Source organism: Fragaria vesca, linkage group LG7 (assembly GCF_000184155.1).
Source record: "Fragaria vesca subsp. vesca linkage group LG7, FraVesHawaii_1.0, whole genome shotgun sequence".
In the NCBI taxonomy this organism is placed as follows: domain Eukaryota; kingdom Viridiplantae; phylum Streptophyta; class Magnoliopsida; order Rosales; family Rosaceae; genus Fragaria; species Fragaria vesca.
Window position 1 is genome coordinate 23183538 of NC_020497.1, and position 22316 is coordinate 23205853.

General features: G+C 38.6%; 4 protein-coding genes across 4 annotated transcripts in view; all 4 read right to left on the minus strand.

Annotated features, from left to right (window-relative positions):
- Positions 1–889: 889 nt before the first annotated feature.
- LOC101311916 (non-specific lipid-transfer protein 3-like) lies at positions 890–1760 on the minus strand. The gene is made up of 2 exons (XM_004308099.1): positions 1319–1760; positions 890–1213 (listed from the first exon to the last, which is right to left on the minus strand). The coding sequence occupies exons 1-2, from the start codon at positions 1675–1677 to the stop codon at positions 1204–1206; spliced, it is 369 nt and encodes a 122-aa protein (XP_004308147.1). The 5' UTR covers positions 1678–1760; the 3' UTR covers positions 890–1203.
- Positions 1761–4477: 2717 nt separating this feature from the next.
- On the minus strand, positions 4478–9474 carry LOC101312203 (DEAD-box ATP-dependent RNA helicase 7-like). Its single transcript, XM_004308100.1, has 14 exons — positions 8887–9474; positions 8662–8796; positions 8438–8578; positions 8245–8356; positions 7912–7982; positions 7596–7750; positions 7352–7463; positions 6647–6748; positions 6511–6571; positions 6258–6426; positions 6084–6180; positions 5864–5958; positions 5194–5327; positions 4478–5022 (listed from the first exon to the last, which is right to left on the minus strand). Exons 1-14 carry the CDS (start codon positions 9352–9354, stop codon positions 4832–4834), a joined length of 2043 nt encoding a protein of 680 aa, XP_004308148.1. The 5' UTR covers positions 9355–9474; the 3' UTR covers positions 4478–4831.
- Positions 9475–10285: 811 nt separating this feature from the next.
- On the minus strand, positions 10286–11588 carry LOC101312492. Its single transcript, XM_004308101.1, has 3 exons — positions 11445–11588; positions 11252–11359; positions 10286–10835 (listed from the first exon to the last, which is right to left on the minus strand). The coding sequence occupies exons 1-3, from the start codon at positions 11562–11564 to the stop codon at positions 10512–10514; spliced, it is 552 nt and encodes a 183-aa protein (XP_004308149.1). The 5' UTR covers positions 11565–11588; the 3' UTR covers positions 10286–10511.
- A 5385-nt stretch (positions 11589–16973) lies between these two features.
- LOC101308627 (putative disease resistance RPP13-like protein 1-like) overlaps positions 16974–22316 on the minus strand; it is a 7246-nt gene continuing 1903 nt past the window's right edge. The window contains exons 3-12 of the mRNA XM_004309212.1: positions 20132–22208; positions 19517–19628; positions 19348–19436; positions 19182–19270; positions 19009–19098; positions 18659–18834; positions 18458–18562; positions 18277–18366; positions 17529–17638; positions 16974–17435 (exon numbers count right to left, since the gene is read on the minus strand). Coding sequence (XP_004309260.1) covers positions 20168–22208 — 2041 coding nt within the window. The 3' untranslated portion in view covers positions 16974–17435; positions 17529–17638; positions 18277–18366; ... (5 more) ...; positions 19517–19628; positions 20132–20167. The remainder of the gene's footprint in view (positions 17436–17528; positions 17639–18276; positions 18367–18457; positions 18563–18658; positions 18835–19008; positions 19099–19181; positions 19271–19347; positions 19437–19516; positions 19629–20131; positions 22209–22316) is intronic.

Genomic DNA, 22316 nt, shown 5'->3' on the forward strand with positions numbered 1-22316 from the left:
AGTGTTCTTTGCAGTAAGCAGGAAAACTCTATCATCTTTGATTCGTTGCTAAGGAAGAACTAGTGATCAAAGGCTATCAATATTGAGCAACTATTTTAGTTGGTTCTATGATATCAAGTTATCAACTTATCAAGTGGCAAGGATCTTCAGAACATGGCCATCTGACTTCATCCGATCTATCAGTGTTTGGCCAAAGCCATAGACCATTCGAGGGATAATCCTATCAGTGTTCTAACCCTTAAAGATCAACTCAAGCTTTTATACTGATCCAAAAACCTCACTACAAAAATGGGAAGAAGTCATATACATGCAACCATACAATGCAGGCATCTTCATCTATCCGCAAGCAAACTAAAACTATATTAACATACCATCGGCTAAAAGGAGACGCCTTCAACAAAAAACGAGTGGCAACAGTGGAACCTGCTGATTGCATCCCAACAATCTGAGCAACAAATAGTTCCAAACTTAATTAGCCGCCACTCCAATGAGTGTCAAGCCACAACATGCTCAACCTAGTTTTCAATCATTGCTGATTTTGTTAGATTTAGTTTGGTATTGCATGTAGTTTAAAAACTCAATTTTTTAAACATTTAGTTTTAAATAAGTAACTCTCAACCTGTTTTCTAAAATCATGGTTATTTAAACTAAAAAGTTATATATAAACATGTTTTAAGATTTTACCAAACAAAGAATCTATCTAAAATGATGATTATAAATTATTTTAATCCTTAAAACTCAATATCAGATTGGCCTCGTAGAAAAATGTGTATATGCCTCCCTTCTTAGATCAAGTTCAATCTCTTTGCCACCTTGGGTCAGTTTGGTTAGATAGGCACTTATTTCTTGTGTCAATCAAGTAGTAAATCGGGAGTCATGTCAAGCAAATATATGTAAAGAGTCCATGAATAATTATTTAGTAGATACAGGGAAAGTAGGTTGATTTAACATAGGCCAAATCCAACCTCACTCTTGAAGTAAAAACTTGAAAGCTAGCTACAATAAAGTAGCTGATGATAAAGAACACAACGTACAATACTAGGTATAGAAGCATGCAGTAATCTACAGAAGCCATCACTGGTACCAGCGCATCAGCGACGTACTAAACCACCACCTTATTCTTATGCCACAATATATAAGATCTTGTAGAGGAAATCAAGTAGCTGACTGACGTGGTGAGCTTCAACCTAGCTAAGCCAGCTCTCACTTGATGCTGCAACGAAACAATCACAAACATTAGGTCAGAAGTCACTGCATGTATTTGAAAATGTGTGATGTATAGTTTTCGAGTAACATCTTAAAAGACGCTCATGTAAACCTTTTGCAGTCAGTAGAAGGGTTGATCTTGTAGGGAATGTTGACACCACACTTGCCGGGAAGGCCTGCAGCGAGTCCGGCTTTAGCTCCGGTGTAAGGAATCCCGGCGATTGCTTGTTTCAAACAGTTGCACACGCTCTGGCGGTCAGGGGTGGTTTGAGCCATGCCGTAGAGGGCCCTGATCCCGCCGCAGCAATTCGCCGCGGGAGTCCCACCGTTTTGGATGTAGGAAGCGCAAGGCGTCAGCTTGTTCACCACCTGACCGCACGTAAGGGCTGCTTCCGCACCACCAAACGATAGGGCTGCTGCCATGGACAGCATCACCAAGAACACCACCTTTTGAACTCCAGAGAACGCCATTCCTATGTCGTAGTTAATACGCTTCAAAATACTAGAACTTACTCAAGTGTGTAGAGAGTAGAAGCTAGCCAGTGAAGTAGTGTGAGTTGAATGGTCTAAGGAATGCTGTTTATATAGAATATCTTAGTCACTGTATTCATGGTGATGGGTAAATCGGTAGCCGGCGGAATTGAAATCTTCAGACGAGATTGGTTGAGCATGTTAAATGCTAGTAGCTAGTACTGGTATACTTGGATTCATAGATATATATCAGGCCATTCCAGAACTCAGAAACTCCTATGTAAACTGTGTGCACCTATCAGAATTTACTCCTCAACTAAATCTGTCAGACCGTATGTCCACATTCGGTGGTGACAAATATTGCAAGCCCCCGTTTAGTATTTATGGGCCGGCCTACGACACACAAAGTGATTGGAATATCATTAGGCTGTTTAAGACTAAGTTCAGTGATCGAGTACGTAATATTAGGCAAGTTATTAACCTTCCGAAGTAAACATGCGAAGCAACATCGGATTCATCAATAGGATCGCCAGTATCTAAGGGATTCCCGCAAGCCTACGGCAAACTTTGTTTCTAGATCACGATTATGATTTATGTGCGTGCAAAGAGTTGATTAGGGTTAACTACTTCATTAAGATTTAACCACCTTCTGGCTACGGCACCGCAAATTATTATGTGTACAATGACTTCGATAAATCATGTCGATCTGGGACGACGAATTATCATATTTTATAGGTGGTGAGTTTTATGTGGAATGATTAATTTGACTGAACAAATAGTAATTCAATTATATATGGACCACGTGGTGTTCCGGGTAAAGGGACTTACTATATATGAACCCAATTTGTTTTGAAGATATGAATCAATGAATACAATCTGAATAAAATTTGGATACACAAATTTTTGAGAATACAAATCCCACAAGTGAATATGGTATCAACAGTGTTAATTAAACCAATTTGGCTTATGAAACTGCCAAAGGTTAAACTTTCATAATCCCTACTATTACCCCTCATTTTATATACGTCTATAAAAATTTGATATAATAAACAAATGGTAAAATAGTAACCTAGAGGAACAAGATAGTTTCATTTTCATTCAAAAACTGATTTGCAGTTAGAAATCATCGACATCGTGATAGATGTTATTCTCGCTCATCTCTATATTTACTCCTTGGGAGCGTAGCAAAATAACCAAAATTTGGGGAAAGGAGTACATATCAACATTGATTATGAGTTCACATATAGATCTATCAAATGGTTAGACTACCTAGCTAATTGTCATTGGGTAATTTTAGGGTCTTTGGTTTTCTATTGTTTTGGGTTTGTCATTTCATCTTCTTTCAATTTTTGCATATAAACATTTGGGAAATTACCAAACAACGTCAAAGTGGAGTTTGCTATTATTGGTTCCAACTTCTAACTTCCAAGTTGTGCTTCAATTTGGGTGGAAAAGCAAGGTACTTCAATCTCAATTTTTTTTCCCGTCGCCATCAGCATGTAAAGTACCAAAGAGCAAATGTCGTAGAACGGTATATCCCTGATTTTTTATTTTTGTTTTATCTATTCAAACCTCTTTGCATCATTGTGCAACTGTAGTAATCACTGTAAAGTTATACTATTCTATAATGTTATATATTACTTTTGGCTGATTTCTTTTTCCAATTTGTTGTTAAGTTTGACAGTAAACGTGTATCAGGCTTTCTTATCGTCATATACGATCAGAACTTCAAGATAGCATGATCGATTTATTTGGTTGACCACATTGCTTTAGGGATAATATGGATTGCAAGAAGTCACTTTTTCAGTGCAGTTTGTACCCTTTTTGTTGAGGTAAATATAATTAATTGATTCCATTGGGTTGTAGTTAGTTAGATCATTGCCAAGAAAGAGCTTTAATTTAAGTTCAGTTTTCTTTTCTACTTATGATCTTTCTTCCTTCAACTATTTTTTTTATATGTTAGACAGAACAAATCATAAGCTCGGATCGAGAAGTAGGCATCAATTTACAAATGCTAATCAAAGGTTGGTCAAGGCAAAATATCAAAGATCATGGCCCGCCCTCTACCTAAATTGGATGCACCTTTTGATTCATGTTATTAGATATAACTCTATAAGCAGGGATAAGGCAAGACACTCTTTACAAATTGTTTGATTTCATTTTAATTCAGTTCACTCTAAATGATTATTCTTTATTTATTTTTAGAACAACTCTAAATGATTCTTTTGTAAATAGTGATTGATTTCAGTATAAAATTATTTATGTCCTTCAATTTCTTCTCCTCAAATATTATCCTTTGCGTACCATTCAACACCTCTCCTTGTGTGATCAAATCAAAAAAAATAAATGCTATGCTAGAACTCAAAAACGAAACGATAACCCATCATACCTCATGAGCAATAAACCAAGCCACCTCGTCGTCACTTGTGTAATGCTTGAGCAGCCCTGAGTAGACCACAATCTTCCCACTCGTCGGCAGGCACTCACAATCGGCTCATCCACAACAAAAACTCCCAATCCAAATCAACCAAATGTGAAGGCATCGATTATGTTCCGGACAATCAGATTAACCCTCACACATTCCGGGTGTGTAGCAGGCACAGTCTTCTCTGATGTACCAAGTCAAACTCTAAAGTCCTAAACCCTAAACAATACGAATTAAATTTTAGATAAACTAAAAAAGTAACCAATTATAATTAATGTGCCATTCGTCTTTGTCTATTTGTTTAGTTACAGATTTTGGTCAAGCTTGGTAATTAAAAGCAGGTACAACATGAACATGAAATTAAAAACTCTCAAAAAATATAAATATCATTCAGTTTTACTGCAGCAAACAGTGTTCGTACATATGAGAATGTGGGGGAAACAGGAAAAATCCCAGTCTTGGTAATAACGAATAAAAACTACAAACCCTAACAAGAACATAAAACTAGTAACAACCAAATAGATATACTAGGGTGGACAGAATATGCATCACGCAAAAAATAATAGTGCATGAGTGAGCCAATCAAGACCCTCTACTGAATATTTTTCTTCATTGTCAGACATGCTCCCCCCATAATCAGTTTAGACCATTGCCCACTTCAAGCAATTGTCAATGCGACCTTTATAGTTTGCTCAGCACAAGTTACTTGATGCGACTAAAGCTGTGGGTTCACCATCTGTTGTAGCTGCCACGGCCTCTCCCGCCGCCAAACCTATCATTCCTTCCACCACCCCTGCCACCACCCCTTCCACCAAACCTACCACCACCATTGCCAAATCGTCCTCCCCTTGCTTCTTTTTCTTGTAAACTCGGCAAAGAGTCCAGGACCTGTATACTGATACCGGCTGCATTATCCGCACCTGCACCCAAAGTACAAGACACATGTAAAGGGTCAGACCAAGACTGAGAAAACCAACCAAGAACATGAATATGTAATATGCTCAAGTCAATGCACAATATCATTACACAAAACCGGCTGGTGAATAGCAAATAAATGCAAAAGATAAAGAAACAAAGCAAGGAATTAGTACCCCTCAGAAACATATCCAAATCTTCAGCAGCGACATCAAACACTGCACCCTTTCCATCAGTTGTTAGCGCCATACCCTTAACTGACTCGACCTTCTCCTCCGGCAAGAACCTCCTCAAGGCCGAATAAGCAAAGCTGAGACAGTTGATGGAATCAAGACTCAGAGACTTGATGCATGTAGATTATATATACTCAAACAAAATTATCAGGGGACAAACCAATTTATATTTTAACGGTAACCATATAAAGTAACTGACATAGTTCAATTATCCCTTTATCTTTTATATCCAGTGTTCCAGTCAGTTATATAGTAAACAGTTAGTTTCTATAGCTGAAGACTTCTATGAAATACTAAAATAACAGTTGGTTCCTAATAGTAAGCACTCCACATGTGAAAACTAATAAGCAACAACGGGCAGCAGTACATATCCTTTTAGCGTTTCAATTCGTGATATTATGAACTAAAATAGTTCAACTATGCCTACATCTTTTATAACCAGTGTTCCAGTCAGTAATATAGTAAACAATTAGTTCCTATCACTAAAAACTTCTATGAATAATAAAATAACAGTTGTTTCCTATTAGTACGCGCTCCACAGTGAAAGTTTCAATTCGTGATATTTTGTTGATGTCCTAAAAGAAAAATAAGGCAAGAGTGACTAAGTGCTCACGATGCTGTGTAAATGGGTTTTCCAGCCTCCAGCAATACTGTGACATGGTTCTCCATAGAACTCAGAAGTGACCTCTTCTTTACATCGGTGTAGCCCTGCACACCATAGAATGAGGCAAAGTTCAATCAACAATTGAAACCAAAAATAATTTAAAGACAAAATGGCTTCCATGTTTTAATTTTCAGAGAAAACATGTGGTGAAGCATTTGAAAAACCTTACCGCAGCCTTAGCAAGAGCCTTTGACAGTAGATCTACTGCAGATAGGCCTGAGGTTTTTAGAAGCTCCTCAGCAACACTCTTGAATGCAGGAATTACACTGCAGTTAAAAATATATTAGTACTTGAACCTGATCACCATCAGAATGTATCTAAATCACAGAGTCTTGTATCATACCTATCAGAGACATTAGTAACCATTTCTGCTGCACTAAGACCTGCAGCTTTGGCAACATCAATTGGCTGAGGAGCAGACACATGCTCAAATTTCACCCCAGATTCTCTTTCGATCTTAGATATGTTTGACTTTCTGGGGTCATAAAGCATTACAGCAACTCCACTATTACCTGAAAATATGGTCACACATCTAAGTACCACATAAAACTACAGCAATTAGAATAAAGGCTATATTTTTTTTATCAAAGATTCACCTGCTCTCCCAGTGCGTCCAGATCGATGGATATAGTCTTCTACATCACGTGGAGGTTCACACTACAGACAAGAAACAATCAAAGTAAGAGATTGCGTATATAAACATATTACAAATATGCAAACGAGCATATATACCTGAATAATTAATTGAACATCATTGATATCCAGTCCACGAGCTGCCACATTTGTGGCTACTAATGTTGAGAATTTGCCAGACCTGAAGCCTGCAAGTGTGACCTGAAACACCACAAAAAGGAAATAGATCCTGAAATTAGAGAAGTACTCAGAAAACCCACAAGACTCACTCGAACAGGAAGAATCCATGCAGAAACCTCGGTGACAGAAAAGCTGGAACCCTTGTGGAGGCCTAAAGACTGGTCACCTAGAGTAGACAGAATAAAAAGCGAAAATGGCCTACCCAACCTAACCCTACTCATTTGATAAATTACTGTTTTCCAAATCTCACTATTTCAAGGACACCTTTATTATATTATTTGAGGCTTATTAGAAAACAGCTAAATATACGAACTCCAAGCACTCCTTTACTATGTTATTTCAACTCCATTAGGATATAGCTATCTATACAAATAAGCAAGGACCTTAAAGTTACAAAGTTCGTTTGAGCTTTCCCGTTTTCTCAGTCAGGGTAAAACATTTACTATTTAGGGAAGATAAACTAGATAAATAATCTTTAACCATATCCAGTATGAATATTACATGCCCTGTATTTAATAGATTTATATGTATATGGCCCCTCCTTTAGAAAACAATATTCAACAACTAGAATACAAGATAGCTCATCAAAAATCTGCATAAAGTTGATAACACAAACCAACATACCTCCCGCTGACCTTGCTGTATGTCCCCATGCAAAGGTCTTGCTCCCTGCAACCTCTCAGAAAGCTCAGATGCACAATCCTTTGTCTCAGTGAAAATAATAGTGCGGCCTCCACTGGATACAGCATGAAAAAATTGACAAATTAGGGAAAGCAGAAAACCATTCTAGGAAAAAAATTATAATCAAAAACAGAAGGATCCACTAGTAACAGAGTGTCCTGAGATTCTTGGCAAGGGAATGACCAACCTGCTATAACATCGAATGATGTCAGGAATGACGTCTACTCTAGCTGAACTAGAGCAGGGAAGAACTATATGCCTAACATTGATGCTGGCCTTCATCTTTTCATTACCAACTAGATCTACAGTTTTCTTATCTGATTTAAGAAACCTTTTGGAAATCTGAAAAAGCAAACTCAAATTTCATCACCAAGTGTAAACTAAGGAAAGAAAAAGGTATATCACAAATAGGCAATTTATATATAAAACTAGATTCAGATCTAAAGCTGAATGTAAGTATACATCAAAATGCAAACTTCCTCGCACTTGACTAATATACTTACATTTTGCACCCAAGAGGGCAAGGTTGCGCTGAACAGAAGCGTTTGAACTTTAGTAACATCTTTGACCTTGCCTGCAAGGTGAATAAACAGAGAGAAGTTAATCTCATATGCAATTCTTACAAACTAAACAGAGATCTACAAACTATCTGAAACAAAGATTGTAATACATGTAAAATGCTTAGCTAAAAACATATAGATGCAGAAATTTGGCAAACAAGTAACTTTATAAAAATATATAAACACAGCTATCCGCTGTCAATAACAGCGAATCAACAATACAACACTATTTTGAAAGCAATTTAAGAAAAGCACATATTATCAGCAGAGTAATACCTAGAATTTGTTCAACATCGTCAACAAAACCCATCCTCAGCATTTCATCAGCTTCATCAAGTATCCGAAACTTCAAAGTGCTCAAGTCTATATTTCCCCTCTCAATATGATCCTACACCAAATTCACAAACTTTAATTCAGATATCCCATAATTACAATGCACAGCTAAAATAGCCTCAACCACGATAGATACCTTGATACGACCAGGAGTTCCCACAATGACATCAACCCCTCTCTTCAACTTATATTCCTGAGTCGCGTACGGAGATCCACCATACACACAGCAGGCTGTTATCCCCACAGCCCCACCATAAAACTCGAAGTCCGCAAACACCTGATCAAACCAAAAACTCTCAATCTCAATACATCAAAACAATCACAAACACATTGTAAAGCACAAGTTTCAACAGTAAATACCTGCTTGGCCAGCTCCCTAGTGGGTAAGAGCACAATAACAGTCGGGGCTCTGCCGTATCCGGTCTTTCTAAATTCCTTAGCAGAGCCATTTATTAACGACTCCAATATCGGCAGCACAAACGCCAGAGTTTTACCCTAACATTGCGAAATAAAGGATTTGATTACAACAATGAACCGAATTGATATTATACAGTTAAAAGAGAAAGAGACGGTTAAATTGATTACCTGACCGGTGCGAGCCCGGCCGACAAGGTCCGACCCGTCCAAGATGGTATCGAACGTCATGGCCTGAATGGAAAACAAGGCTTCAATCCCCTTCTCCTTCAGCTTAGCCCTCAACGGAGCCGAAATCCGAAACTTGGTCACCGCATTCGGATCGTCCGCCTTCACCACAACCTTCTCCTCCTCCTCAGCCTCCTCCACCTTGGCCTTCTTGGATTTCTTCTTGCTCTTCTCCACCGCCGAATCGCCGTTGGGCTTGGTGTGATTGACGGGGTCGCCGAGCTCGGAGCTGGTCTCGCTCCTGTCTTCCTCATCGTCCATATCAACAGCCTTCCGCTTCTTAAGCTTTGACTCCTTCTTGCTACTACTAATCGGAGAGTCGGTTACGGCCAGCTCCTTTTTCGACTTTTTCATCTTCTTCTCCTTCTTCGGAGCCTCCAGCACGTAATCGGAGACGTCAATGGAAGGCATTATGATTGACTAGTATGATGACTATTTGATATACAATTTAGGAGAGGAGGGAGGCGCCGAGAGAGAAGGGTTTCTCCTGCTTTCTGAAGAATGTGGCAGTGAGTCGCACAAGCAGGAGAAAGAAAGAGGGGTTGTGAAACTAGGGTTTAGTGGGGTTATATGGTGGAGCGGTGGAGGGTTCTTGAGCCGTTGGATTTCCTACGGAACAAAATATCTGCTACGGCATCGCAAATGGTAACTAGGGTCAAAGGTTCGAAAGCGAAGAAACACACGCGGCGACATCTTATTGGAGTCATAAAGAATATGCTGGACGGCGTCGTTTTGGTGATAGACAAAAAAATATCTTTTGTTGTTGAAACATGGAGGGTTAAGTTGATTACTGTGTTTTCCTCCATTCATGTAGAAAGATCAAGAACAAAAGTGTGCATTTTTGTTAGAAGGTTCATTACCAGTTGAGATTATGTGGAACATAAATGTAAGTATATAACTGCACTGGCGAAATGTGGCGTTATACTTGAGACAAAATATGTCAGTATGACGTTATTTGAGTCTAGGATCATTTGTTTTACACATTTTTTAAATCAAGAATAAAGTGCTTTGGCCGATTACAATTTCCTGGAACATAACAGGAGGAAAGAAGTGGAAGAATTTATGCACTTCTTCCACTATTGCTTGTGTTATAATCCAACTAAAACGGCATTGGATGGACATACAAAGTTGAGTTTGTCTTGACAAAATAAAAAGACTCGAAACATTTTAGTTGGATGTAAAAAATATCATATATCACTATTGAATTGTTCATTTTAAGATAGTGTTAGTTGGAAAATGTGACATGAGAGAATTTACAGGAAAAAAATTATAACTTGTAGGAATAATCGCAAAACGAACACATATTTTATTAAAAAAAGTTCATATGGAGTGAGACAAAGTTGAGATTAATGCTTGTATGTCCACTACTTATATTCACCATGATAGTATGTACTCGGAAGCAAGATCATATAATGTCAATATGAAATGTAGAGATGTAGGATAACAGTTAAAACCTAATCAACGTATATCACCAAATCCATAGGTGAAAGACAATTTTTCTTCCTAGATTACTAACACTAGAGACTAGAAAACCTGCAGAAGCCATTATACCGATGGCAAGAGCAAGTCTACAAGAGAAGCGACACAAGAAGCCCAACTACAACATATATAAACCATCCACAAGCACATTGCCGGTGTGAAGATGAACCATTCTGGCACAAATTGAATCCATACCAAATGTCACTGGGAATGAAGGTGTTGTAGTAGAACGAAACAGCCCTGGAATTGTGACTATAGATTTTCACACTCTCCGGTTTCCAACCATCAGGTCCTGTTCTGTAAAGATACACATAACAGATTTGATATGCGCATGGTCCATATATCTCAAATGTATCTGTAGAACAACTCTCAAACGTTTTCGCTGATGGATCATCTAGCCGCGGTGCATATATCTGTTCGCAAAAGTAAAACTAAATTTAGTTGCACCATATCATTCGACCAAAAACACAATACCTTTTTCCGTGTCAAGCAATTATATAGAGGATAAATTGTGAATGCAAACTCATGTCCTCGAATGTAGGAAGCTACAACGCTTACATATCGCGTTACTATCGGATTTGATAGTAAAGAAAAATTAGCATTACTAATTAGAGTATTAGACCACAATCTTGCATTGGGTCCTCCCTATTGAATTTCAGGCCGCACATAAATTTCCAGTAATTACCGATTCTTTGGTTTCAATTTCAACAAGCATATGGGCTCAAGGGCTTCATCCATGAACATGATTCTATCAAAATTACATAATTAATCTTCTCCTATTGTGTAATATAAGTCAAATCAACAGCCAAAATTAATGAGAGAAACAAACCTGGTTGCCATAAACATCTCCGAATGAAATACTGATTTGATCCCTTGTGTACCTCGTTGACGAACAGCTCGTGGTTATGTCCACAGTATAAGAACAAGTCCCGGTACTCTATCAAAAATCGAAGCTAACAATGAAAATTGCAACAACAAAAAAACGAAACGAAGATTAAAATGAATTTGGAGGATTGGTGTACCTGTACATGGCTGACGTTGAAACCTACGGCGGGTTGGGGTCGGAGGATGCTCAATTTGGCTTCAGAAGGCGTGGAGACGGAGGCGACTAGGAGCAGAAGAAAAGAGAGCGCTTTGATCATTTTGGCGGAGGAGTCAAAGAGCCCCCTTGAAAGATGGAGGAGGAAGATATTTATGGCAGTGAAGACAAAGATGAGGACAAATCCGTCTTTCTTGGGAATTTTTTTATTTTTTCTATTTTTTCTGTGTGAAGCCTTTAATTTTTTTTTTTTTCTTTTTCTTTTTCTTTTCCAATAGTTGTGTTGGATAGAAATTAGGCTTTGTATGAGGCGTGGAAAAACTGAAAAAGGGAAGCCAGGGTGATAACAAACTCAGGAGGGGAGTGTAGCTTTTGGCCTTTTGCTGCTAAAACTTACTTACAACACTATCTACTCCTCGACAGAGCTGATGTTGTTTCTATAGATACAAAACTACAAAGCAGTGTATCAGTGCCTTACAGTTCTTGATCTTGTTAATTGTCAGTGATGTTAGGTTGGTGGGGAAGGAAGTTGTAGTTGTCAAACCTTCAAAGTAATCAATACTTCGTATTTCAAGATTACTGGTGTGCATCATGTCTCTCGCCAACTGTGCCACCTCCAATTTATCGCGATCTCTGAGCGATGCTCAAATTTCTTGGCCACACATTCATTCTCGGCAACGAAACAAGACTTTGACAATCCGCAACACTTAATGGCCGAAGAGTGGTGAGGTGGCACAGTCCCTCGGGTAAGGATTTCAGGTTTGGGCAGTCCCAGACTATAATTTCTTCGAGTTGACAGCTGTCATCGAGGAACCTCTCACTGATTAGCTTCAACTGTCCACAACCCCATATCTCAAGCTTTCTAAGAGTTTTGGGCAACTGGCCTTTGCATAATAAGCACGTCAAAGATGGACAATTCCTTATCTTCAAATGCTCAAGACAAGAAGAAAAAAACCGTCTCCCATCTCCTCCTCTATCTCTATCAATGATTTCAAATTCCCACAATTCGTGATCTATATTCTTCTTAGGCTGGGAGGAATCTGGTATTTTGCGAAGTGTGAAAGAGATTTGCAGTCCTCAATCACTATGACTTGGAGACAAGGTGGCAAACCAGATCCGGAAAAGAAACAAGACTTGAACTTAATTCCAGACGTTCAATATTGCAATCCAGAATTTGCAATTGCACCAACTTCTCTGCTTCAATCCCTAGCTTTTCAACAAAGATCGAGTTGTCTTCGATATACACACGACCAAGAGAAATCAAGTGTTGCAGTAATCTATTTTCATTTTGAAAGCAACATGTAAGCTCCTTACAACCGGTGATCTTCAACTCTTTAAATACCATTTTTCAAGCTTTTCATGAACGCCTCTGTTGGGAATCTCAATTCTGATACATTTGAAAATGTCAAACTCTCTAGTAAGTCAAATTGAACTGTACTTGTGTCGTACACCACCAATGTTTGATCCATGAAGCTGTTTGTATTTGGATACTGAAACCACCAATTCCTCACATCCATATATCTCAAGCTGTGCTAATGAATCGAGCTTCTCTGGTAAATCACCCTCCAATTTAGGGCAGCCGATGATGGAAAGTTCTTTCAGGCAAGAGAAAACTGTAACCCCCTCACTTTGTTGGCAAGGAGACCACTTCTTCCAATGTTTCAGTGAGAGAAAAGGGTGAAACGGTGAGAGAATGTCATGCACTCCACCTGTTTGATGAAATGCTGCATTCAAATGAGTTGGGTAATCTAGGAGGACTGTTGCAGCTCTTACGAGTATTCGAGATAAAGGTGAGGGACTTGCTCACCAACCTTTAGAATATGCACTTGAGGTGAATCGTGCAAAAGAGAATGAAGGTGTTGACATGAAGGCTAATCAACTTGAGGATGGCAATGCTATATCGGAGATAGGTTTTAGCTCTCAACTTATATTCAAAGCAATGATTTACTTAAGATTGTTTCCAGGGCAGAGGTTCCAATTGATGGGATTGTAATTACCGATCAAAGCCATGTGAATGAGAGTATTGGTCACACATGAGGCAAGGGCCATTTGTGAAAGATTTGGTTACAGGATAATTGGTGGCACCATGAGTGATGGATGCTTACAGGTTAAGGCAATCCGTCTTTTTGAGGTTGATAAAGAAATTGATGAAAATGTGGGATTAAGTCAGTCTCGAGTGTCGAAAGGGAGAGATCAAAATGAAAATGATGTTAAACAGGATTTGAAGATTTACCAGTCAAGTTATTTTATTGGAGGCACTGTAGTTTTTTCGGATATTCATGAGCTGGAAAATTATTGATTTTCAACTGGATGCCTACAGCAGCAAGTCCTTTTTAGGTCTTATGCCCCTTGAAAGAGTTATTAAACATGTGTTGTGGAAGTGTGAATGGTGAATGGGATAACTTACTTGCGGGTGGTTCATCTGTTACATTGCTCACCAAGGATATATGTAATGTTCTGTGGGTGAGTTCTGATGCACTAAAGCTAATCCAATATGGGTTGGGGACTGCAGTTGTTTTTGTGAAGGATAAACCACCTGATATTGTGGGTAATAGTTATGAGAGCATACGAGCGAATTCTAAAAGGGTACTGGAGTTAATATTGGAGAAGTGGAAATCAAGAGGTACTGCCGAAACAGTTATTGGCTTGCAGTGTTGCTATTGTGAGGCAGAGGAGATTCTACTCTCTTGCAGGGAAGCATTCAACATAATTGGTGAAATGACTCAAACCACCTCATTGTCCCAGGTATCCACTGTAAATTTTCAAGATGATAGACGAGATTTTGTGAGTTTCTTTTGTGACATGATTAAGCTGTATGTCGTGATCTTTAGTGCTTTTATTGATAATGCTGGAAGTTCGCTTCATGCTGATATATTCGAGATAAATGGATCTATTGCTAGCTCTCTTGTTGATATGTATGCCCACTGTGGAGTAGATATAGAAGAGACTGTTTTTTACTTGATGATATCCAGGGGTTTAGGGAATATGGGTCCGATTATTAGTTCAGTGGCTGACTCCTCAAATAAGAACTCATTTTCAGTTGAGGTTGTTGGGGTTTTTGCTTGGGATGGTGATCCAGGGTCTTCACACATCAAAAGGGCCAAGGCCGAGATGTCAACTATTTGTGTTTTGGACTATGAGAATGGGTTTAGTGCAACAGAAGTGCCCCAGTTTGGTGGAATTGATTTTGGCCAGGGGTTTTCAAGTGATGAAATGCATAGGTCTGGATTCATGTTATATGGGTTGGGGTCAATGAAGAATTTTGCTACTCCACATGAAGTTATTGCTGTCTCTTGGAATGTTAATTTGCTGGCAGCATATGTCAAGTCTGGATATATATATAGCGGCCATCAATTGTGGGGTGATAACACATATGTCATCTCATTCTCAAATGTGACTTCATGGAATCACATATTCTGTTGCTATTTCCATAATGAGATCAACATGGAGGTAAAAAATATAATTAATAGCATACAAGAAGTTGTTGTTTGCTGGAACTATATGATAGCAGGGAATTCACTCAATTCTCAACATGAGGTGATTACCATGCAAATTTCCTATGCTACTATACTGCTGAGTTGCTGTGCAAAGCTTGCTTATTCATCTCCAGGGAAACATGTTCATGTCCGGTTACGTTTAACAAAATTTGGATATGTGAATGATGCCTTAGTTGAGTTTCATGATCAAATGTCCCCACGATACAAGTCAAAGATAATGAAGTATCTCAGAGAGCATCTGAAATCATCAAGTGAGCTCTTACTTCCTCATGTGATTCAACTCTCTTTGGTGGAATCTACTTATCAAAGTAAATTGGTGATGACTTTATGCACTAGTTTATTGGATGAGCTTTACAACAGAGGAATTGGATTTAGCCATATTGCAACATCCATGCAGAGTGTATCAATTGGAAATGGTTCTATGCTTGTGCTATTGCAACTGGTTTGGTTGATGTTAGAAAAACTTTTCAAGTGTGAGCACAAGGAAAATGTATTTACCAGTTTCGAGCTACTGTTGACTAACCAATTTATCATATAGGCTCTTGGGTTCCAGCAAAAGCTCTTTATTCTTATTGGTCTACTAGTGACAGAGAGTTTACCTTATGATCTAATCGTGATATGGGGTGATGAATGGTTTTTGTCAGGAAAACACTATTGTTTTCTTGGATATGTGGATGAGGTGAACAAGTGTTCATTCAAGTTGCTTGGCAAGCTCAAGGCTGAGCGTAAGTGTGATAACACCATTGATATCACGTTGTGGAAGTTTGAGACCACCAAGTACTACACTGACATTGTTGCTCCCAGACATCCTGATTTCATCAAGGATATGATTACTAGTACTTCCAAGGCTGATTATGTTATCCTCATCATTGACTCCACCACTGGGGGTTTCGGAAGCTGATATCTCGAAGGATGGGCTAGCCTGCGAGTACATTCTGTTCACTTTCACTCTTGGTGACAAGCAGATGATCTATTGCTGCAACAAGACTTAATGGGATGCCATACTCCCTTGCAGGTGGTTATTTGAGCTCCAATTATCTAGCAGGGTACTTCTCTTATGCTCATATGATCCTTTCGAAATCAGTACACATCATGGAATCGTTGCTGCAACATTCTTCAGTTTTTTCCTGTTAACTTGTGGGGAAGTATTTGAAGATCTATGTTTTTGGGTGCTGTTTAGTCTAGACCATAGTTGGTTAAATTGCAATGTCTCTTTGGTAATTGAAACTTGAGGTCAAGTTTGCTAAAGGGGGATGGATTGTTATGATATTTTACTCACTTAGTCATGTGCCGCGCGCATGTGACCAGCCAAATAGGTTTATATGTACTCATTTGAGAGTTTTTGCTCAGTGTCAATGAAAATATCAGCATTTTAATTTCTTTCATTTATGCATTTCTTTACTTTTCTCTCTAGTTAGGGCTAATACCCTAACACCACCGTCTGCGTCGTGTAGGACTTGAATCCTTCCAAGGTCACCTCCTTGATGTACATAGCTGTGCTCACCGGAGAGATGCGGACGCTAACCGTGGCTGATTTTGGAGAGATTTAGGGTCGGTGGTTAGATCGGAACCCTAGAAATTTGAGCTTCTGGTTTTTGGTTTTGGGAACTTGAAAGTCTGAAATGAAATGGTTCGAATTTCTTTTTATTGTTTTCCACTTTTTTGGTGGGTTCGAATTTTTAATTAACCCTAGACAAAGGTGGGAAAAGACAGATATTTGGGCCAATGACTTATATCTTGGGCTTTATCCAACAGTGTATGAGCTGAACGATATCGTTTTATAACGCAGGATTTTGATTTTAAATTCTCGGTTTTCCGAGTTTGAAAACTCATTAAAAACGATCGGGTGAAGATTTTTCAAGTTCGTCAGTTTTACAATTACTTAAAATCATGATTTACCAATGTAAAGACTTTGGTGAACATATAAGAATATAGGATTTTTGTCAAAAAAAAACGTGCTATAACCCACATTTTCGGATGGATATCATGATTTTGAACAATTTTTTGTTTTCTTTGAGAAAGCTCTGTTGTTGGTTCTTATTGTAAAACTAGTGTTTTACAAGTGTTCTCCACAGCAATTTCTATGATATAGAAGAGTCAAAACTTCTTTTTCTCAGACAGACTGGTTCAGTACAACAGGCTACACTCGGCATTGTACTTGTTTCTATAGTCTGTTTGTATGAATATCTACTCACCTCAGTTTCTTTTTTACATACATACACAAGAATCAATAATGCCATTTTGGTCTTTTTTCCTCTTCCTTTTCGGTCAACTCCCGGTACTGATACCACACTGCTCCAGACTTACCCACTGGGATTGGAGACCTAACAAATATTTCGACTGGCTTGGGGAAATGCACAGCTAAATGCAGTTCCCCTGCAGTTTTTTCTGAATTTGAATCAGAACTTTTTAATAATCTGCAAATAGGTTCAATACTAATCCACCCTAAGCCTGATATAGCGACATCACATGCTGGCCTGCATACAAGGAAAAGAGAAGAATTCTCATATTGATTAACCAACTAACTTTATGGAAATATCAGAACTGCAATACTCATATGAATGATTTACCTTTGCACGTCTTGAACTTTTATTTGCAATTGACGCTGAGAGTCGAGACCTCTCCATTCATCTTCTCTTTCTTTCCCAGTTGGAGGTGTCAGTAAGACTCCAATGTGTTTCTGCAACATGTTAAAAGGCACATTAGAGCATCTCCAACAACTTCCCTATTTTCTTAAACTTCTCAATTTTGGGGAATATAAAGTTGTTTTTAGGTCCAACAGCTTACCCATCCCATTCCCCAAAATAGGGATGAAGAAGAAAAAGAAGCCTTCATTCCCCAAATTTGCAGCAAAGTCTTCCTTCCTCAAAATTAAATTATTCACGTACTCCAACGAATTTAAAACAACAATAAAATATTTGATTGGGTAGTTTATTGTTACAATGAAATATGTAATGTTTTTTTTGTTATAATTCATGATGATATATTATATTTTATGGTTGTATTAAATGTCAAAATCTCTAAAATGGAGAAGCTGCTGGATTTTGATCATAATTTTTTTGAAGATTTTAGCTTTTACTTCCTCATTTTAGAGAAATTTTGGAGAAGCTGTTAGAGATGCTCTTACAATCACACGAATCAGTTTAAAGAGAAAAATATAATGCACAGCTTTAAGGTCGGAATGGTATCACATTTTCATAGTGTCAGTAACATAAAAGGGTTCACTTTAATTGTTTTCAAAATATTTTAAATGCTTCATAAGTCAGCTGTACTTGGGAAATAAGAAACTTTATGAATCTCAAGTGGGACGTTGATTACCTGGTAAAATTCATCCACCTCATCAGTTGGTACCATATGAATCTGAAGACTCTTTGGCCCATAAAACGTTAAACGTGTTTCAAGAAGAACCTGAAATTATCAATATTTGATTACTCAGGAAACACCGTATATGCATCAGCCAGATAAAGATCGTATCTGAAGCTACAAGGCCAAACCAAACCTTTAAGACATCTACTCTGACAAGACCTCCCCAGAATATTGAATAGCCATTCCAATCATTGGAATTGCCTTGCCTTGTTGTTCCACTTCCAGAAACCAGAGAATTCTGGAGGGATAAGAAACAGTCAACAACTCAAACATAGACAAAAAAGTATGTCATTCTTATGAATGATCAGTTATGTTGCCTTGAAGAGGTTGTTACATTATGGTGATCTCATTCTCAGGTGGTCCTGGTAGTGGGGGAGGCAATGTGCTGAGAGGGCAATGTGCTAAGACTTTGGGTTCACTCATGCTTCTCCCCAGATCTCTTGTTCAATTCAAAGAGGTGAGTCCCTGAGTTTGTAACAAAAAGCTCACCATAACATACACGTCACACCCCTGCCAAAGAACTCAATTTGGAGTTCATGTAAATGATAGAAGTTCATGTTCCAATTCATTCAACAGAAAGTACAAAATATGCCTGAGAATGGATAATGCTATACACATAAACTGATATCAATGGCTTAAACAATGAACCGGACACATGCATACACATAACTAAGAAGTGCATACCTTCTTTTCCTTTTGAATCTCTGATGCAACTCCAGCTAGCTAGCTACTCCAACCGAAGACTTTGAACTCATCAGATGAATGCTTATAACACTGCAAACAAGCACCAAGGGAAACTCATTTGGATGGATAATATATAAATAAGTACAAGCAAAGGCCAATGAAACTAATCTTACTTAAGCTTCTTCTTTACAGCGGCCTCCAGTCCTCCGCAACTCAATCACCAGTACAAATTAAATCAGTCCCCCTTGGGAAGTACATCAACCTGTCATTAGAAAGTCCAATTAGAAAACTGCATGAATCAATGCCACATTACATAAGTACCAATGAGCAGCTTAATACCTCAGTAATCACTAATATTATCAGATTCGCACCAGCCAAAAAGCTACCATTGAAGTCCACAATATCAAGTTATCAACCAACATAACCATCTGCCTAGTTCAAAATTTAGTCAGTAGATTAAGAAATGAATTTGGTGTTGATAGGTAAGTAATCTAGAATCTGTGCATACTTTAGAGGCAACAAAAATGTTTTCTCTTTCCACCGTCCCATCTTGAATAGCCTCTGTTAAAACTATTCCCAGGGCAGCCTCAGAACCATATATCCTGGCTGTAACAAAATGCCTGTAACGTTCCCATTTTCAGATATTTGCAGGAAATTGGAGCATACTACCCTGGAAAGGCTACTACATATATATGTTTTGCCATTAAAACTTACTTACAACACTATCTATAAAAGAGTCTCATGCTGTTGTTCAACATATATGTTTTGCTACTAAATATGTTACATTTAAAAGTTCGAACTATTTACTTTATTGACAAATATCAACCCTTGAGAGTGTTTGAGTGTCACAGTTTACACAACCAGCTATGGCAGCTTGTGTTTGATTAGTAGCTTGATTAAGATGACATAATACATTGTTATAAAGCCATTGAATACAACGAGTATTTGAATAGTGATTAGCAAATTAAACTTCAACATAGAATACAAAACTACATGCAATACAGTTCAAACGCCTGATGCAAGTTTTCCAGCACGTACGAAACAAAACTAACAAATTGAAATGCATTTTCACAGCTTAGCGTATTTGACCAACCTCGACAGAGCTGAAATTACAAGTGCGTACCTGGAAACGACTCGATCCAGGAGTGTTGGTTTTCTCTTATATGACTTCCCTATTAATTCGTACACAAGGGATGTGTGCTATCTTGTGCCGGTATCGTCCATTGTATCTCTGCTCAAGTAGAGGACAGTTGTCAATATCAAGTTCCTCAAGTAAAAGAGGCAGGCCTTCCTCCACTGGAAGGGTTGTAAGCTTCGGACAGTCGAAGATCCGAATATTTTCAAGAGAGGTGAGGATTTGAAAGCCCTTGCTCAGTTTCTTTAGATTTGGGAAGCCTTCAATTGTCAAATCAACAAGAGATCTGGGGAGCAGTATCTCCGTCTCCTTTGAATTCTCAGCAGCAGGTGGAAATGACACCAGACCTCCATCATCTTCACCGCTCAGATACAAATATGTCAAAGAGGCGAGTCTCTGCAACCCTTGAGATTCCATCAGCGCCTTACAGTTCTTGATCTTCCAGATTGACAGTGATGTTAGGTTGGTGGGGAAGGAAGTTGTAGTTGTCAAACCTTCAAAGTAATCAATTGTCAGTATTTCAAGATTACTGGTGTGCATCATGTCTCTCGCCAACTGTGCCACCTCCAATTTATCGCAATTTCCGATCCGTATCTGTCTTGGCCACACATTCATTCTCGGCAACGAAACAAGACTTTGACAATTCTGAATAGTTAATGACTGAAGATTGCACAGTCCCTCGGGTAAGGATTTCAGGTTTGGGCAGTCAAAGATGTAAATTAACTCGAGTTGGCAGCTGTCATCGAGGAACCTCTCACTGATTAGCTCCAGCTGTCCACATTCCTGTATATCAAGCTGTTCAAGAGACCTGGGTAATTGACCTTTGCATAATAAGCACATCAAAGAGGGACATTCTATTATCCTCAAATGCTCAAGACAAGAAGAAGAAGAACCGTTACCCACCTCCTCCTCTTTCTCTATTAATGACTTCAAATTCCCACATCTCTTAATCCCTATTCTTTTTAGGCTGGGAGGAATCTGGTATTTTGCAAAGTGCAACAGAGATTCGCAGTCCTTAATCACTATGACTTGGAGACAAGGTGGCAGACCTACATCCGGAAAAGAAACAAGACTTGAACAATGACTTATTCGGAGCTCTTGAAGTGATCTAAGGTGATGATATCCTTCAGGCACCATCAAAAGCCTTCCACACTTTCTTAATTCCAGACGTTCAATATTGCAATCCAGGATTTGCAATTGCACCAACTGCTCTGCTTCAATCCCTAGCTTTTCAACAAGGATCGAGTTGTCTTCGATATACAGACGACCAAGAGAAATCAAGTGTTGCAGTAATCTATCCTCATTTTGAAAGCAACATGTAAGCTCCTCACAACCAGTGATCTTCAACTCTTTAACATTTTTCAAGCTTTTCATGAACGCCTCTGTTTGGAATCTCAATTCTGATACATATGAAAATGTCAAACTCTCTAGTAAGTCAAATTGAACTGTACTTGTGTCATAGACCACCATCTTGCACTTTTCAATGTTTGATCCATGAAGCTGTTTGTATTTGGATACTGAAACCACCAATTCCTCACATCCATCTATCTCAAGCTGTGCTAATGAATCGAGCTTCTCTGGTAAATCACCCTCCAATTTGGGGCAGCCCCTGATGGAAAGCTTTTTCAGGCAAGAGAAAACTTCAACCCCCTCACTTTGTTGGCAAGGAGACCACTTCTTCCAATTTTTCAGATTCCAAAACTCCAAGGTCTCTAAAGCTTGAAACGGCAAGTTACCTTCTCCATAAAACTCAGTACCAACACTCTCCACTGCATCCATTTCTTGTATATAAAGTTTTTTGAGACAAGGCAACTGTCCGAATGGTGGCAAGAATTGACAATGATTACAACCTTCTAACTTTACCCCCACCATTTTAGTGAATGAAGGATTCCCAATCCATGTTGAAAATTTCGATCCACCATAACCTTTGATGGTGAGCTTTTTGAGCTTGCTATGAGGTTGTAACATGTCAAGCACAATTGCTGCATCTTCTGTTGAGACACTCGAAGAAGACCATTCAAGAAATAGGGCTTCAAGCCTTTCCTTGCTCTTTAAGTTGGCACTCCTGGCATCCTCGACACAAGTCACATTTTCTAGTCTTGAGATGTGCAATGTCCCTTGCAGATGCAATAATGACTCAATCTCTCTTACTCCTGATCCACTACCTTTGCCA

Coding starts and splice junctions, on each gene's coding strand:
- LOC101311916 (XM_004308099.1), bottom strand. CDS start 1,677: ATGGCGTTCTCTGGAGTTCAAAAGGTGGTGTTCTTGGTGATGCTGTCC.
- LOC101312492 (XM_004308101.1), bottom strand. CDS start 11,564: ATGATCAAAGCGCTCTCTTTTCTTCTGCTCCTAGTCGCCTCCGTCTCC. Junction 11,360..11,444: donor TCAACGTCAGCCATGTACAG/GTACACCAATCC, acceptor GATTTTTGATAG/AGTACCGGGACTTGTTCTTA. Junction 10,836..11,251: donor GAGATGTTTATGGCAACCAG/GTTTGTTTCTCT, acceptor TTTTGCGAACAG/ATATATGCACCGCGGCTAGA.
- LOC101312203 (XM_004308100.1), bottom strand. CDS start 9,354: ATGCCTTCCATTGACGTCTCCGATTACGTGCTGGAGGCTCCGAAGAAG. Junction 7,983..8,244: donor CGATGTTGAACAAATTCTAG/GTATTACTCTGC, acceptor TTCACCTTGCAG/GCAAGGTCAAAGATGTTACT. Junction 5,959..6,083: donor AGGCTCTTGCTAAGGCTGCG/GTAAGGTTTTTC, acceptor TATGGTGTGCAG/GGCTACACCGATGTAAAGAA.